This window comes from Dermochelys coriacea, chromosome 8, assembly GCF_009764565.3.
Source record: "Dermochelys coriacea isolate rDerCor1 chromosome 8, rDerCor1.pri.v4, whole genome shotgun sequence".
NCBI lineage: Eukaryota > Metazoa > Chordata > Testudines > Dermochelyidae > Dermochelys > Dermochelys coriacea.
In genome coordinates, this window is record NC_050075.1 from 70,099,987 (window position 1) to 70,119,069 (window position 19,083).

The following is a 19,083-nucleotide window of genomic DNA, read 5'->3' on the forward strand; positions in this document are numbered from 1 at the left end:
TACCTGGGATATGTGGTAGGAAGACAAAAAGCAGAAGACAATTCTTCTCCCAGACGTGCAGAGTCACTCCCAGAAGCTCCAGCACCCAGAGTTTGAAGCAGCTATGCACTCCTAAAAAGAAAAGGAGAAGTGGCACCTTAGAGACTAACAAATTTATTTGAGCATAAGCTTTCGTGAGCTACAGCTCACTTCATCGGATGCATTTGGTGGAAATACAGAGGGGAGATTGATATTCAAAAAACAATTGGAGAACACTTCAATCTCTCTGGTCACTCGATTACAGACCTGAGGGGGGCTATTCTTCAACCAAAAAATTTCAAAAACAGACTCCAACGAGAGACTGCGGAATTGGAATTAATTTGCAAACTGGATACAATTAACTTAGGCTTGAATAGAGACTGGGAATGGATGAGTCATTACACAAAGTAAAATTATTTCCCCATGTTATTTCTCCCCCCCCCCTCCCCACCGCACCCCCCACTGTTCCTCAGATGTTCTTGTTAACTGCTGGAAATAGCCTACCTTGCTTGTCACCATGAAAGGTTTTCCTCCTTTCCCCCCCTGCTGCTGGTGATGGCTCATCTTAAGTGATCACTCTCCTCACAGTGTGTATGATAAAACCCATTGTTTCATGTTCTCTGTGTGTGTATATCAATCTCCCCTCTGTATTTTCCACTAAATGCATCCGATGAAGTGAGCTGTAGCTCACGAAAGCTTATGCTCAAATAAATTTGTTAGTCTCTAAGGTGCCACAAGTACTCCTTTTCTTTTTGCGAATACAGCCTAACAGGGCTGCTACTCTGAAACTCTGAAACCTGTCGTTTTGTACTCCTAGTAACCAATGGATCTCTACCCATGCCCCATTTCCACCTGCCCTCTAGAGCATTGAGTTCTGCACTATACGCTAGGTGGGTGTGGTTATGTGCTGGCCATGGCTGATACTGGGGCATGATTCAACAACCTCCAGAGCAAAAAGTACAAGCTCCTACAGCTTGAGCTAAAGAGACCTGTAACACACACTCACCAGTAAGTTACATGCACATTTCATTTGACTCTGAATCTCTGTCTGACTTTACCAAATGGAGATATTAAAGATCTTTGAGCTCAGAACTTCTAGTTGCACTCTAAACTTTTTTGAAGCAAGAGAAATGGCCTTTTCAGACTATTGTCTTGGCATGTGGAGCAGCCAAATTATCTCAAGAATCTGCTGTCAAGTTTCTCTCTCTTTAGCATATCATAATGTGAGCTATGTGTGGGCCTCAGTAAAGGAAATGACTTTATATTGAAAGTGTTCTTCTTAACTTAGTAAAGGACCAATTCACATTCTTCTGTTCTTTTTATGGATGTAATGTATTTTTTATTGTAAGGCTCCCCAAGATGTCCTTGGGATAATGTCCCAAATGGCTTGGGATTTTATTGTTTTATCCAACAGTATAACATGGCTCTTTTGTTTTAAGGCTGACTATCTGCATGATCATAAGTAGGCCTTTTGCATTGCAATGTGAGGTTCTGTTTGTGTGGAAATTTCCACCTGCACCCCTGAGCAAAGTAGCAGACACATTGACAGGTAAAAAAAGGTTGATGAATGTAAGTGCTCCTGCAGTTATTAAAACTCACTTTGTATATTGCAGCAATAGCATTCAGATATTTATTTTGATTCAGCTACAGCAAGATATATAAATGTTCTATATTTTTACATGTTGATATTTTTTCTCATTTTACTGCTGCCAGTTTTCTGCCTTCTCACAAAGTGGGATTTTGGTTAAGAATAAATCCTTTGTCAGATGAGTGAGAAGTGAGTTGATCCTTTCCAAATAACTTACTGTAAAACTGTTCAACTCAAGCAAATTTTCACAACTGAAATACATTTTCCTACTTCGGTTTCACACCACTCAGATGCCCCCAGGAGATTCTCTTCAGAAGTTAGATTAATTTGCCTAATGTAATTTAGTGTGTGCCACCTCTCAGTCTTTGGAAACCTTCCAAACAAGGAGTTTATGCATTTTCAAAGGTGAATATTGAAACTAGGAAGGGGGAGGAAATGGCCATAGTAATAATAATAATTAGCACTGATATTTAGCTCTTCTCATATTCAACCAACTTCACAAACGTTAACTGATGGGTTCTCAGGGCATCCCTGATACAATATTAGCCCATTTTACAGACAGGGAAAGAGAGGTAAAATGGCCCAAAGAGAATGAGTCAGTAGCAGACCTGGGATTAGAGTTCACTGGCTCCCAATCTAGCAAAAGTATTTGCACTCCCAGAGATGCAAGAAGAATGCATTTGGGTTCTGAATTCAAAGTCAGTCTTCTCACTCAGAGTCACTGGGGCTGGAAACACTGGCAGTCACATTCTCAGCCCTGAGGAAAGGAGTGTCTTGGACCTATGAATAGAGGGCTCCTGTAGTGGAGAGTGAGATGAATACTTACAGAGGAGGGAGGACACCTCAGCCCAAATCTGTTGAAGGGAAGATCACTCTAACAGGGGATCTATGAAAGGGGAAGGAAGAGTAAAGAAAATGGTGTCTTTGTGATCTTACAAGTCCCCTGGATAAATAAGTGTGCAGATATTGGGCACCTACATTCATATGCCAAGTACAGGTAATTTTAAATACTTCATGAGCTCTATATGTCTTGGAGAAATATGGTGGTAGAAGAAGTGGTTCTGTGTGGTTTGTTTGTTTGAGGTTGGGTTGGAGATGGAGGAAAAGTCCCCATCAAGAAACAGCTCCAGATAGAAAATTGTAGCATTTACTGCTTTTCTCCAGTTGTGGAAGGAGAAATTGTAGTTGACTGCTCATCTCTTTTTGTGTGAAGATAGGAGTACACGTCCCGTCCCACATTAGTGTGCAGTAGCATCAGCATGAGCAAAAGAAACAGCAGCTTTTTGGACATCTGCAGTGCAATATAAGGAATGGCAATAGGACTTATATGTTAAGGCAGCACAACCATCCAGTTTGTGGGAAGCCAGCAATACTTGTATTACAGATGGTGAAAACTTCCTCTTCTTAGCAGAATGTGGTGTAAACATTGTTAACCATTGAGTCCACTTGTTAACCATTTCTTTAGATATGGTAGTCATATAAAAAAGTCCACAAGTTCTTGAAAGATCCATTCCTTTACACATTCTTCTATAAATATAACTATAATAGACACATCAGGGCCAGGCCTTTGGCCTTGGTTATGACCCTTTGGAACCAATCCACTAAAACCAATGGGACTTAAAGCTGCCTTAATTAGAGAGCTGAGGATCCCCATTCTCCCAACTGCAGGCTGGCATAAAGGTGGCATAGTCATAGCTACTGGAACTAAGGGTGCTGGGAGTGCTACCGCACCCACTGGCTTGACATTGTTTCCATACAGGGTTTAATGGTTTGGTCCAATAGCTCTCAGCACCCCCGCTATAAAAATTGTTCCATCACCCCTGAGTAGAGAGGGCCTTTACAGCACACCCTTACCGCCAGCCATGATGCCGTAGGAAGTTTTCCAGAGGTATGTTAGAACCAGAGGGAAATCCTGAGCCCTAGGAAAGCTTAAGTTAGAACAACCTTATGGTTACTCTGTCTGTATCTGGTGACTGGTTCAATCTCCAGCTGCCCTCAAGAGGTGGGAAGGAGTAGAGGTAACTTAGAGCCACCTTTGCCTCCTCCTTTACTTGACACATCTGAGCACTGAATCCATTAACATTAATTTTAGTCTAAGGCAAAGTATTTGTTGAATAGAAACCATGTAGAACAAATCAATATACAATACAACTGACACATTGGGGTGATTTCTGCACTCATAAATTCTGGTGCAAATTAGGTGAAGCCATTGGAGTTACACTAGTGTGGAACTAGTGGAACCAAGATCAGAATCAGGCTCATTTCATTTGAATAGTCAGAATAGGTATCTAAAAAATCATGAGAGCCAACAAAATTTTGTAAAGGGCAGACTCGTGAACATGGCAAAAGTCAAACACAATGGAGCAGAGAGTGTTATTTGTTAGATAGTGCAAAAGATAGTTGTCCTTGGTTGTGGCCCCATCTCTGCCACTGATTTACTGTGTGACCCTGGGCAAATCACTTACACTCTTTATATCAGTTTCCCTCATTTGTAAAATAGAGATATTAGTTACCTACCTCAGAGTGCATTGTGAATTCTAATTAATGTTTCTACAGCAATTTGAGATCCTTGGATAACAGACAGTTGAAATCCTGCCCCTTTTGAAGCTAATTGGAGCTTTGCCATTGACTTAAATGAGGCAAGGATTTTACCCACTCTATCTAATGTGTGTAAAATACTATGATCTTCCACCTAAAACCCATATATAAATCTATAAATGTTGTAATGTTTTTGTAGTTATAGTCCTTGAAAAAGGGGGCACCAAAAACACTTCATACTTAGATCTTTTATTAACATGGCTAATAATACAGGGTAAAATTGCCAACTACCTACACTGAGGTAGGTAACATTCGACATTTTATCATTTGTGTTTAAGTAGCTCATAAATAAGTAAACCTACAATCTACCTCACATTTTAAACTGTTAATTGTTGATTTGCTGGACATGCATCTTTCAAAAGGAATTTTGCTTTAGGTGTTTGTTGCTTTACTTAAACCTCACGGATCTCCAAATGCACTCTTCAGTGAGTAACACTTTTTTCAATATTTTGAAACTTAACATTTTAGCTTAGTATACAATTCCACGAAAGTAGTTAATATTTAGATGCATGCTATCTCTTTTGTATTTGCTGCTGAGCCTTTGTGCCACAAGGTCCCTCATAAGATTAACATTAGCTCTCAATGTGTTTTTTCCTTATATCTGGATTTTAAAAAGACAATGATTGATTTTCTGTACTTCTTAGTTAAGTAACAGGTTGATTGAAATCATTTTAAAAGCATTTTGGGAGAGAGAAGTCTAGCATGAATTTGGAACACAAGCTCTGAGAATTTCAAAAGCTTTTCTGGATGTTTAGAAAGCTTAATTCCAGTGAATGCATTCATGAGCTCCCACACTTCTATATAAATATATATCTTTTTCCATTGCTTTGAAGATTTTTTTCGTATCACCTGCCAAAATTGTTTAAGAAAAATATATTTCTGTGGAAGTAAATTTTGAAATGAACTCCAGCATTCACCTTAGAAACAAATACAATATTCTGTCTCCTTGTAAACTTTTAACCAAGTAAATACTGTTAAGAAACACTTGCTCTATCTACCCTCTTTAGAAACATATTCAAAATGCACATATTATACATAACAGTTACCCATATTGCACAATTTGTGGTACTAGCTTTTGTTCTGTTATTTCTACATTATTTTATGACTTCCCTACAAATCAGTACAAGCTGCCACTGAACTTAGAAATCATTGTATCACATTAGACAACAGAAGACCCTGAAGCAGATTTAAGGAATCGGTAACCCCCTTACACCTACTTAAATCATACATCATTTATTTTCTGTTCCTCTTCTCAAAAGTGGCATAGCTATTTGTTCTTCAGTCACTCTACTTCTGTACTGCTCGTGAACATGTAATAACAAAGCTTTGCAAATTGTGGAGTTATTGATATTGATAATTTAAGTGACTACTCTAAAATCAGTGGATAGCAGTTTTAGGAAACAATTTCTGAGAATGACAGCCTTTTTGTTTTCCTGGCCTCTCTAATAATCCTGTCCACCATTAACCGAGATGAATGTAGATACAAAGTACTATATTAGAAATGTTCCCGGGCGTATTTTTAATTAAGGAGAGGGAATTGAGGGGGGAAGGGTGGGAGGGGAGAACATTTGATTTGTGTTTGGATTGTTTCGGTTTGACATTTTAGACAAGTCTTCACATCAGCCTGCAGAAGTTGAACTAACTAGATGTTAACTAATGCTGTAGCATCTTAAAATTTCTCTCCCCCCCCCCCGCACTTCTCCACACACACCCCTCCCCCACCATGAAAGCTGTAATAATTATTGGCATCTAAAGAATGGCTTAGTGGTCAGTAGAAGACAGTCTGTTGAAGTATCTGTTGGTAAGAGTAGAAGAACAGAGGCTGGGGGAGGCTGTGTGTGTGTTTTAATGGATGGTTAAATCTGGGGAGGTTGATCTCCTTTCATGCTGTGGATGTTGAGTGCTGCAGTCACGCCTCTCACTGCCAGCCGGCACTAGGATAATAATCATTCACTATGAAAACTCATTAGCTCCACAGCAATGAGTCCTCCACTGCTCAAGCTTGGTGCTGTTCTTAGTACCATGGCAATGATCTCTAACTGGATGTCCCAAACTCTTCCATCTCTGGTAGGACTAAATACCACCAGACTGTCCACTTCAGATACTCTAGTAAGTAGCTCTGATGTGTTATAAGCCATCTTCATTCTGAACTGATATTTTAAGGGACCACAAATGCTATGGTTTAAGTTGCCTCTTTGTAAATCTCTCTTAAAGCTATTACTGCATGCTTCTGTCTGGACACTTCAAACTGCACAGCATTTGTGAGAATGCTACAGACTTACTGTACAAGATAAACTTTTTGAAAAATAGCCTCATTAAGTATTTAAGAACAAATGGCTTCATTTTTTTAGTATGAAATGTTTAAAATATCTAAGAAAATACTTGTTTCTTTAGCTTAGATTTGTTTCCATATTTATTGTTCCAGAAAACGTATACTGATGTATTATAGAATAAGATAACTGAAAAGAAACCTACAGTCTATCTTACTCTGTAGCATTGCCACATAGTTTCTTTTCTTAATTTCCAGAACAGTCAAGCAAAAGAATGTCTTTTAAAAATAAAAGAAAATAGGTACTTTTCAGTTTGGCCACAGGACTTTTATGCAGGCTGATTAGAAAATAATGGAGATGATGAATTATTAGTTAGATTAGTTAAAATCTTCCAGTACTTGTATTTAATGTTCATATGTCAATAAATTTTAACACAACATACAGCAGTCTCTGTTTATGTAGAACTAAAGAAAAAAAGTGTTATTAACTTTTTCTCTGAATTTCTGCATGTAATCTAAAAATTAGATTCATATTTCAATCAGACAGGTGAACTCAAGGACCTTTACAGTAGCATTTGTAGAAGAGCAAATGGAGTTGGAACAAAATCTACCAAATATTTGAGAAATCCTATCTGTCTAATTTCAGTGTAAATGAAATCAGAGTAGAACAGCTTACTATTTTCAGGACTGAATTTCAGTTGTAGCTAAAAGTGATTAACTGATCAATATTTAATTATCTGACTGTATGTGGATAGGAAAAAAATATTGCATACAAAGTTTTTAATACTGTTACTTTTAAATTCACTGTATTGTTATTCTAAAGAAATGAGTTTTTGTTTTAGTACAACACCATGTTATGTGGGAATGGGGAAATCCTGAATTTTTCTTAAAATATAACTAATTTTCACACTGAACTATATGGGGCATATCTCTAATTCCTACCGACACCCATAAGTCAGACGGGTCTCTTAATCCAAGTATACATTTGTGCTTGACTACTTGACGGGGACACACACACACATTTATTTGCAGGATCAGATCCTGAGCTAGTGTAAATTGACATCTCCCTTGATTTCAGTGAAGTTCTGTTGATTTTAAACCCACTGAGGCTCTGGACCATAGCATGTATGCTTTGTCATTATTTTTAACGACACTGCTTGCGCTTATTAAGATGGAGCAACCATGCTTGTTTCACGCTTTAGTGAGCTGTGAGGTAATAGAAGTGTCAGTAAAGCTAGCACACAGGGTTAAAGCCTTATATCCAAAGCAGAACATCCTTGTAACACTCATATGGTGGAAAAAAATCATATTCTGTAGCATATCATAGTCAAGAGAATTTCTTCTGCTTTATCCATCTTGTTATAGAGTCTTCTTATTTCTATGGCATGTAATTTCTAAAATGCAACATTATTAGATAAGGCCCTATATGCCGTGAATTCAGTACTAATCCTTGACACCAGGGCATATATTGCCAACATATCTTCAGAAATCCACCAACATACATTCATGAGCAATCTGCAGTTCAAACTGAAGCTTGCTATGTATAAAACTTTCCACACAAAATTTGAAAAATTGTACATTTTGTACAAGAGAGAAAGGAACAAAAACTCCTCATCTCCTTTATATTTAATGACTTCTTTTCACCTGAGCTGAAAAAGACTATTATAAAAGGGGAAAGATAGGACCAAATTCTCTGCTGGAATAACTGTTGAAGTCAGTGGAGTTATACCAGAAGAAAATCTGGCCCATAATGTTTATACACAACTAGTCATAGGAAGTATATGTATTGCAATGACATGCATTTGCCCAGACAGTGGTGACAATGAACACAGCTATAATATTCTTATTGAAATATCTGGTAGTGTAAAGGAAAAAGAAACCTTTTGGAGCTGAGTACTGGAATTCTATAGCACAGCTGCCTTTATTCCAAGATAACATGAAATATTATCTTTTGCAGTGGCTCCTTTCTCTTTCCATAAGATTGTTAAGAACTAACATGAATATTTTTGTTTCTCTTCTTTGAGGTTTGGTTATTTCTTTTCTCATCCGCTTACTAAGACCTGTCAGCAGTAAGCCTGCATTTGGGGTTTGGATTTAGCATCTGTCATAAGATGTTGATGCCTTCTAGCTCCTTCTCTGGGAAGCAGAGCAACTTCTGCTGGAGGGTGGGATTAAATGGGAAAGAACAAAAAAATAATAAAATAAAAGTGCAGGTGTGTGTAAAAATCATACTCACAGTCACAGAGATAGATAGATACTTCCATCCATACCCTCTCATGACAGCAATTTTTCCTACTGAATGAAAGAATCTTGGAAAAACAGAATACAGTAAAGCAATGGAGCCTAAATTTAGAGTAATATATCATTCATTTAAGCATGGATAACCAATCACAAAGCACTTCTAGTATGTGCCTGAGGGTTTCTCATTGTGAGATATACATCACAAGTGTAGAACAAAAAGAACAGGAGTACTTAAACTTGGTTTCAGTACTGCTACATGACATCAATATCTGGGTATGAGGACTATGGAAAATCATAGAAGCCCCCAAGCTAAAATTAGCTAACATTGTAAGGGTTAACTGCTTTGACAAGCCTAAATTGTTCAAGCTTACGATTTTATTTGCTATTCAAAACCAATTTAAATTGTCCCTGCAGCTGTAATTTTGTTTAGATTTTATTGTTCACCATCTCTGTTCAACAAGATTCCCTGTGCCCTAAAAAAATAAAGGTTAGAAGAACATCATAAAACTGGCATGATTTAGCAATGAACCTTAGATAAGTCTTTCTAGCAAACCCTGAAGCAAGTTCAGCTGTCCTTCATTTACCATCCCTTTAAATTATAGGCTTTTATTTTCCTAGCAAAACGGGAATATTACAGTTTTGATCTTTCAATTAACTCTACAGAAGGAGAGGTTACTGCTTTCTTCAGTGACCCCAGCAGAAATCCTTTGGAAGAAAAGAGGTGGTTCTCTTCTCTTGCATTAAGATGACATGCAGAGAAGAATCACCAAGGGAATACTCTTTCACCTTTTATTCTAAAACTCTTTCTAGATAGATACTGTATCTGCCCTGTAGTGATGAACTATGCAATAGCTGACTTTACTTAGGCCAGTAAGCATCAATATTAATGCTTGCCAGTTTTAATAATTACTGTTTGCACTGACGTTAACTAAGTTTTTATAATATAACTGGTGGCTCACAGACACTGTGCCAAAATGAAATTACTCTGGTAGCAGCCATTAGCCTCTGAGCTTTGAAATCAAGTAGCCAATATTATATTTCTTAGATATAAAAAGAAGAATGCATAATTTTATCTTGATTAGTCATCTCTAAAACCAATACTCAAGAACATTACTTCTATTAACAGATTTAATTCTATCATCTGAAATTCCTTCATCGTCAAGATTTTTTTATTTCCTTCTTTCATCTTGACCTCTGTAAATTTCTGTACATCTTATTAAATGCATGTCAACCAACTCTTTCAATCATACAAGATTTACGGAAACTGGCAGATAGAGCTTGGGGATGTTGGTCACCACTGCAAAAAAACCATAAAAGACTAGGAGAATTTTTGAGTTTTACCATGACTGCTGAAAGCAGAATGTGCTAGGAATTTCCAGCATACATTACAATCTTTATGACTAAATTTGTTCCCTTTCATCTAAACTAAACAGATTCTTTGCTGTACTTTCCTGAGGCTTCTCTGTTGCTGTTGGCGTTTATAGCTATGTAATTGCAAGGCTGTTTTTGGTATACTGCACCTTTAAAAGTAAAGTGGGCCCTCTCAAACTTGTTTTTAGGCCTGAGAGTTGGTCAGCAAGGATGCTGTTACTGTGCTTTCTTATGGGGAATTTATATTTGTTCCTTTCTATCTTGTTATTTTCTTTCACCTAAAGTAAAAGTCATCCTGTAAGAAAGGACATATTTGTTCTTTGTTCATGGAAAAATATAACACCCTATCCACAAGGAATGAAATCAATGAATTGTGTTGAATCATAAGCAGAAAACTGTTCTCATCCAGATTGAATATGGTGATTAATTAAGCAGGGCTGTCAAATATTTCTAAATAACTATTAACAAGGAGTTAGGTATAATGGAAAACTTTGGAAAAATGCAAAATTATCAATTATCCATTAAGGGGGTAATAAAAGATAACTAAAAGGAAGATCATTGTGAACACATATGGTATGTAACTGTGCAAGCATATTTTCTTAGGTTTAATTCGTGTGTGTGTGCGTGTGTGTGTGTGCGTGTGTATATCTCTACATAGAAATATTTTGTTTTAAAGAATTTGAAAAACCAAAAAGTCATTCATGAATATCAGCTATTTCACTCCCTTTGCCTTTGCTTATTATTGTTTTATTACTATAGACTCAAATTAGCCCCAAAGAAGGGTGGCAAGTGTATAGTTCAGCCCAAGACCCAGATGGCCGATGCATTTGTACTGTAGTTGCACCAGAACAAAACTTATGTTCCAGAGATGCCAAAAGCAGGCAACTTAGACAACTGCTAGAGAAGGTAAGTCTCCCAAATGTATTCCTACTTTTTTTCCTCTAAGACTTCCATAGTAATCTGCTCCTTTCCCTTTTCAAAAAAATAAATACAGCATTCAATGATTACCTATCAATGTTATTTCTCTATTTCCCCTTCCCAGTTTTCCACCACTAATCACACTTCATCTGGTTTCTTTACAACACAGCTCTGCTGACCTGAGTCATTGATCCAGCATCTTAATGCTGCATTTTCTCTCATTTCTGCCTCCCAGATTTCTTTCTTTAAGAGAACCGAGTAAATGCCATATTGCTGAAGATGGGATCAGCAAAGATTACCATGCTGAGCCTTCTTAGTATAAAAGGGAGGTTGTTGGCAGGGTATCCTTCATAATGTATAGTATACTAAATGCAATGAGATGTGTAATGTATATAAAGGAATATTATTTCTGTGTAACTTTGGAGCTGTGATGTACCCTGCATCCACACCCCCCCTCCCCACATTTGAGCTTGAACAGCTCATCTTAGAGATGCTGTATGACAAACAAAGATACCTGAATGACAAAGTCTGGAGTCTAACTGAGTTCTTGGGAAGCCAAGTGGAAAGAAGTCTCGGAGGGAATCCCAACAGGAGCTACACCAGCAGCTGGAACAAAAGACTAGGATCAAACCCAAGAAAAGTTTAGAGAACTGCTGTCAAACCTACCACTTCAGCTGTGCTGCTGTAAGGTCTCACATGTAGCCACTCTTTGCCAGCAAGGGAGAGCTCTCCTGCCGTCATAATTAAACCATTCCCAACAAATGGTGTTAGCTATGTTGGCAGAAGAGCCTCTCCTACTGGCTGACATAGTGCTGTCCACACCAGCACTTTTGTCTGCGAAATATGTCAGTCAGGGGTGTGGACTTCATTCTCCAGAGCTTTTACTCTGGCATGTTTCTCAAGCATTAACATACTCATAAATAAGGTTTTTAATCTTTTTCTTTTCTTTTTTCTTTTTGAAGTCCACAGCACCAACCCTCTCACAACTAGCTCTTTGATAATTTGGGGTCTTCTATGTGGAGGCTTAAGCTCTACAAATTATTTTCTTTCACTGAGATGATGGCAAATGTGGGTACAAAGAATCATTTTACTATATCAATAAAGCCACATATTGCTGTTTATTACAGTTTCTGTGGGAAAGTGGCTTCTGGCAAAGTGAAACATTTCAAGTTTTATTATAGCTCTGAAAGGATTTATGTTGTTGGCTTCAGTGATTAGAAAGAGCATAAAAGAAGACAAAAATATGGATTTATTCCATTAACAGTACTTTCTAACAAAAATGTGTATGGCTGGTTATTGCTAGTTAATCTACACTGCTATCAACACTATTTTTAAGGTATTTTTAACTAGGTGGTAGGTTAAGTAAAATCAAACTGTATCAGATCCACAATATGTTACAGGATTCTAATAACCAGATGCAGTATGATACAGTTGTCATCACAATGGGGTGCCAATTGAAACTATGGATAACACCTCAAAGGTTATATATGTTAGTGAACGGAAGGAATATCACCCTTTTCTCCCACCTCCATTAGAGTGGATGGACAAAAGGGGTTTTGCCTGAGCAAGTTGTGTGTAAGATCTATAAGATTGGGCCTAATATTTTCTAGTGGTACATCCCTCCTTCCCCCTCCCCCATTTACTGTGCATGAGTTAAAGTTAATTTTGGCATAAAATTATTGCTCGTGCAAAACTCTGTGAAAAAACAACAACAAAATGTTCTGCTTTAGCTCATATCTGGAAATGTGTCACCTCTTCCCATATATTTTGTCTGATTTTTATAAAGTGAACACTGATGAAAGATACATAAAGTGCACACAAATTAAAGTTGTCCTTTTCTTAAAGATGAAAATGGGCTGTCTTTTGTTCTACATATGCTCAGTCAGTTACTTGAAACTCATTTCTTTTCATCTTTCAGTGATTTTTTTCTATTAATGATTTACAGTTGAATAGATGTATTTTATTTCTACTGATAAAACTATAAACAATCACATATCCTACAGTCTGGCCACCTGTTACATTGCTGAATTTTATAATAAAATCTCAAATGTAATGTATTGCTTTCCACCCTACTAATTACATAGTAGCAATTAAAATAATGATTTCCACAGCAAACAACAAAAACTTCTCCAACTCTCAACACATCCCTCCTCAAATGGCTGGAGGAAAAGTGCCTTGCAGCATATCCTGAAGGATAACAGATCTGGGATCTGGAAGTGATTTCCAAAACTCATGATCATGAAGGATACCCTGCCAGCAACCCCCCTTTTATACTAAGAAGGGTCAGCACGGTAATCTTTGCTGATCCCATCTTCAGCAATATGGCATTGAAAGAGGCAAGTAGGATAGTCCAAGTCATTTAGAGCTTAACAGCCTTTAACCTGCTTGTGAGCACTCTGGCCCTGATCCAACAAAGCATTTGAGCATATGCCTAACTGTAAGCACAAGTCCAATGGGACTGTTCACATGATTAAAACTGAGCCCATGCTTAAGGGCTTTGCTGGATTGAAATCTATTGTAGAGGCATCTAGGAATGCCTCTACAATAGATAGAGAATCTATGGACCAGGACCCCCTTGTATTAGGCACAGTACAAACCACAAAACAAAAAGACAGTTCCGGCTCCAAAAGAGTTACAATCTAAGGAATGTACGAGTAGTAATAATGTTGGTGTCAATTTAATAAATTTTATTATCTGTATCAGAGTTAGGAAATATTTCTGAAGCATGCATAGATAACTTTGAGTAAAGATATTAAAGTTAGTAAAATAATATCTTTGAGTAAAGATATTAAAGTAAAGAGTTAAAGTAGGCCACAATGTATAATGAAAAATGTTCAAAGCTTTTTTAACACACACTAGCATTTTACAGGCTCAATCCTGCTTCCGTTGAAGTCAGCTGGTATTTTGCCATTAACCAATGGCAGGATCAAGCCCTAAGATATGGTATTTTGCTGACTCACCAAAAACAGTGGCATAGTCCTCCTTAAAATTTAAAAATCTAGTTTGAGTAAATGTCACTCTCAAGCCCAAGACCATGTTTTTCTAAAGCATTGACATTTAAACTAGTGCATCACTAGAGTGTAAAATATTGGCTCTGCAAAACTTGAATTCATATTTATCAAAAGCCCAACTTGTACATATCTCTTAAAGGAGACCCACTGGCCATGCTCCTGATCTCTCTTGTACTGATTTCACACTCAAGTAACTCCATTGACTTCCGTAGAATTATTCCTGATTTTCAGTTATGTAAAGGATCAGAATCATGCCCATTCTCTTTAATAGAGTAGTACAATGTTCCAGGCTAAATGATTGCTTCTAAGAGCCACATGCTGTATACAGAGCACTTGAAAAAGATCAGCAAGTGCTGCATTATATAGTACAAACTCTATCTGGGTGGCAGCATGCATTTCATTTGTCAAGTATAAGTTCAGATCCTTGATGAAGCTTGACAAATTTAAATTCAAGATCAAAATTTTACCACATTCTTCCTCCACACCCCCAAATCCTCTATAAATTGGATTAAGTAGTGAAGTGGCATGGAGTTATAAGTTAACTCAGGTCAATATCCCATTTTCCTGAGTTATTGAATACTTACATTCTTTTGTTCGGGAATGTTGAATCCCAAACCTCCTTTATGATTCCTTGCCCTGGAACAGTTCTTCCCCTTGCTGAATTGTCACAATACTCAGTGCAGTTTTCTTTTTAGGGTATTATATGATGGGTAAAGACATTGGGTAAAATTCCTCTAATTTATAGCGGAACAATCCCATTTATTTCAGTGGAATTACATGTGAGACCAAGGCCAAACTGCAGCCCACTTTCTGTATTGTTGTACAGTTATGAATTCAAAGCTCCACTAAGGTAAAAAATGTCTAACAATTCAAGCATTGACAGAGGCATGACATTTTATCACTTGTCGTTTACCTACACATACAAGAAAAAGAAAAACAGAGTGCAGCCAGTGTTCTTCTTTAACAGGTTCAGAATATGTCCCAATCTATTGAAGTTTTAAACCTACGGACTCAGAGGGATTTCCAGTATGTTTTAAAAATGGAAACACAAATGAAAGGGCTGAAGGCTAAGTTTCGGCAAATTGAAGATGATCGGAAGACATTAATGACAAAGCATTTTCAAGTAAGTTTTATTTTAATAATAATTTTGAAAGCCTGCTGCAAGCTATGTACTAAAAAGCAATGCATGAACTGCTAAGATCTCCGCTTGAAAAGCTTATACAAAAGCAATGTTGAAAAGGAACCACAATATAACCTCTTTTATTATGATAATCACTTTCTGTATTCAGTTTAACTGCAAAAAGGAGTGACCATTAATTATTAAGACATTAGAGAAATGTCAGTATAAACAGAATCCTATTTTACTGTATCAATGTGCAGTTCATATTGAGAGATTTATACGCAGTCAAGCACTGGTGATAAATGAGAAAGCCAGGGAATTAATAGCAAATGACCAGAGGGTTTTGTACTTTTACAGTTGTCTGACATTTCGTAGAACTAAAGAGAAGAAAGATCATAATGAGGGAAGTTATTGTAATTGGTACTTAATAGCATTAAGATCTAAAAGTTTCTGATTAGAGATTGGGGGAGTTAATTATTTTGGTTTTGGGGTGTTCCCCCTCCCCTCTCTAATCCACATGTGCTGTAAGAAAAAATGTCCATATTAAATTTCCTAGTAATTTTTCACTAAACAAAAACTTTAGCCACCCTATCTGCTATGAAGTCTAGTTGTTAGAGGTTAGAAATGGCTATTATCTATTCTTAGGAAGCCATCTGAACTATACTAAGGAGACAATGTTACAGACATATATCATAGTATTGCAGGTACTGAGCCCTAATGAGGGAGTTTTGAGTGTCAAGGCATGCAAGATAGGGTCCATTAAATATATCCCAAGGATGCAAATTTTATTGTGTCTTTTGAGGTGCTCATGATAGCTGAAACATAAAAGCATAGGCTTACATTTTCAAAAGGAGTGGCACCTAACTGAGTGGCATCTGATTTTTCAGAGGTACTGAGCACTGAACAGCTCCCATTGGTTTCAGTAATTAATTATACTAATAACATACTCTACAAGTTATCTCTTACTTATTATTCTCATTTTAGCTGAAAGTCTGAGTATAATTCTGCTCAGCCAGTTTCAGCTTCATGAAAGTTTTCACCTTTACCCATTGTAATGTTATTTGCAATAACTCCACATTGTGTTGTGCCATTATATACTTTGTATTCTTGTTATTTTTTTTCCAGAGGAACAAAATACCAGAATTTGAAGGTCCAATTTGCTGTCAAAGGCAGCAACCTGTTGTACTATTCCAACCTTTTAAATATTCGATATTTTTATTGGCTGGACATTCAGCTTCAGTTTGACAGTTTGCCAGGAGACTAAAACAGACAGCCAGCCAATCAAATTAAAGAATAATTGAAATGTCAAAATAATACTGTCTTTCGGAATTTTGACTGACTAAAATTTTGGTACTCTACATCATTCCTGAGACACAAAAAATTTGCCTGTCCTTGATACCCCCACATTGCTCCTATTAATACTAGTGAGAGTTATGTGGCAAATCAAAGGAGAAATAAGCTCAAAAATGGTGCAATTTCCTGCTTTTATTGCAATGTGAATTCATTCTTGTAATAATAGATTTAAGAGGTGTAAGTAGTATCAATAAAATCAAAAGAATCGTTATAGTTACAGTGATCACAAAATCTTCACTTCCTTTAGTGATGTGATAAGATGCTCCAACTAAGAAGTTAATTTAAAAATGAAATACCAAAGGTAGTACAGTTCTGTAATTCTACCCATTGAAATTTCTTAGGGCTTGATTCTGTTCTCACTGAAATCAGTGACAGTGCCCCTATTTACTTCAATGGGGGCAAAACTGGGCTCACACATTAAAATCTTTTTAGAAAAAGAAAAAGTTTTTAATATGTGTTTTAAATTGCTGTAAGTTTATGTTGCTGTATGTATAGTTTTTAATAATAATAAAATAAACTCTCCACTCACTCCTCAATGTCTCTGTTGTCTTTGAGGTTTTCTTCCCTTCTCTCCCCCAGCCCCCACTCTCCTGTTGGTAATAGCTCACCTTAAATGATCAGTGTGTATGGTAATACCCATTGTTTCATGTTCTCTGTGTAGATAAATTTCCCCACTGTATTTTCCACTGAATGCATCCGATGAAGTGAGCTGTAGCTCATGAAAGCTTATGCTCAAATAAATTTGTTAGTCTCTAAGGTGCCACAAGTCCTCCTTTTCTTTTTGCAAATACAGACTAACATGGCTGCTACTCTGAAACGTTGCCTTTGACTGTGTCACCGATCCACTTTCTCTTGCTGGGGCTTCCATTACACTCTTCCCTGATTTCCTTTCTACCGTTAACAGAAGATGATGCTGAAGTAATCAGCCTTCTCTTCTATCTTGTGATGTTCTCCAGGATTCTAACCTTGGTCTCCTCATTTTTCCCCTTTATGCTTTCCCCCGGGTGATGTCATCTGCTCCCAAGACCTCTGTTATCTCTTTGGCAACCGTCAAACATATATCTCCATCACTTTTTCTCCCTCTTCTGTCCAGGCTTGCATCTCCTCCTCCTCCTCCTCCTCCTCCTCCTCCTCTCTCTCTCTCTCTCTCTCTCTCTCTCTCTCTCTCTCTCTCATGGAAGTCCTGCTGTTTCCTTAAATTATCAATGGAATTATAAAACATCAACATGTACATCATCTGAAAAGGATAAACCCACTTTCATGAAAGAAAAATCTCTAATCTGCTAGGATTCTTTCAGGGTATCTACATGTTAGTGGCTGAACAAGAGCCAGTTGCCGTAATGTAGTAAGACTTATTTTAACAAACTCCTTAGCAAAAGATATTAAGTGCATTACAGTTATGGGACGAGAGATAAATAGCCATTATGGATTAGAAATGATTAAGAGACAAACATTCAATAAATGGGGATAAATGGTCAATTTTCAACATGGCAAAAGTTTAAGAAGGGGATATCTGGGAAAGAGAAAGAATGATGAGGTTGCAAAATTTGCAGATGACATACAATTATTTAAGTTAGTTAAAGCTAGAGAAGAATTTGAGGAAGTTCAGAGGCATCTAACAAAACTAGTTGATTTGGCAGTGAAAAATCACTAAAGACAAATGCACATTTGCCAATATAATTTGAATCTCTCATATCATTGTTGGGGTCTAAATTTAACTCTAACGACTTAGGGGAAAGAAAGACCTAGACATTACAGATCCATGAAAATGTCTGCTCAGAGTGCAGTGGCAGTAAAAAAAGTAAATAAAATATTAATATTTATAAAAATTAAATAGAAAATCAGTGACAATATAATGTCACTGTTTCAGTGCTGTATCCTCACCTAGAACTGTGGGTCAGTCCTGGTCACCTTTTCTCAAGAAAAATATAGTCAACAGGAGTTTTGTATCACATGCAGGGAAAGATGGGTCTCAGGAGATTTGTTTCCAATCTTTTAAAAATGAATTTTGTACTTTCAGTAGAAATTGAATATTCTCTTTTACATTTTATCCAACACATACTGTTGAATTTGCTAGACTTTCATGATACACTAGTAATGGATCTGAAACTAAAATCAATAAGAATTTTAAAGTCATTTTATTAATCAGTTCAAAATATTATATTAAAGAGGTGTTAGGGGACTGAACTCCTTTAAGCTGCTCTAATGCCTAGTTGACTGCTTTTTGCAGGAGTTGAAGGAAAAGATGGATGAGCTGTTACCATTGATCCCAGTTCTGGAACAGTATAAAATGGATGCCAAGTTAATCACCCAGTTCAAGGAGGAAATTAGGAATCTGTCTGCAGTTCTCACAGGGATTCAGGAAGAAATTGGTGCCTATGACTATGAGGAACTACACCAGAGGGTGCTCAGTTTAGAAACCAGACTTCGAGACTGCATGAAAAAACTCAGTAAGTTAACCATTACATGGCATATTTTGTCCCTAGGTTATGTATTTTAGAACTTTGATGTAGAAACATAAAATCCTCTATTTTTCAGCTCTTTGACACACTGAAACAGATTCTGATCTCTGTTATACTAATGTGTATCAAGAGTG

The 19,083-nt window shown here is 37.0% G+C and overlaps 1 protein-coding gene across 2 annotated transcripts in view; it reads left to right on the forward strand.

The window, feature by feature from the left end:
- Positions 1–19,083, forward strand: part of OLFM3 (olfactomedin 3) — a 115,924-nt gene that overhangs the window by 81,975 nt on the left and 14,866 nt on the right. Inside the window, exons 1-4 of one of the 2 annotated variants that reach the window (XM_038413370.2) lie at positions 6,184–6,313; positions 10,845–10,991; positions 14,982–15,137; positions 18,718–18,937. In XM_038413370.2, coding sequence (XP_038269298.1) covers positions 6,185–6,313; positions 10,845–10,991; positions 14,982–15,137; positions 18,718–18,937 — 652 coding nt within the window. In that variant the 5' untranslated portion in view covers position 6,184. Of the gene's footprint in view, positions 1–6,183; positions 6,314–10,844; positions 10,992–14,981; positions 15,138–18,717; positions 18,938–19,083 lie in introns of those variants that run through there. The other variant, XM_038413371.2, reaches the window with a different exon arrangement.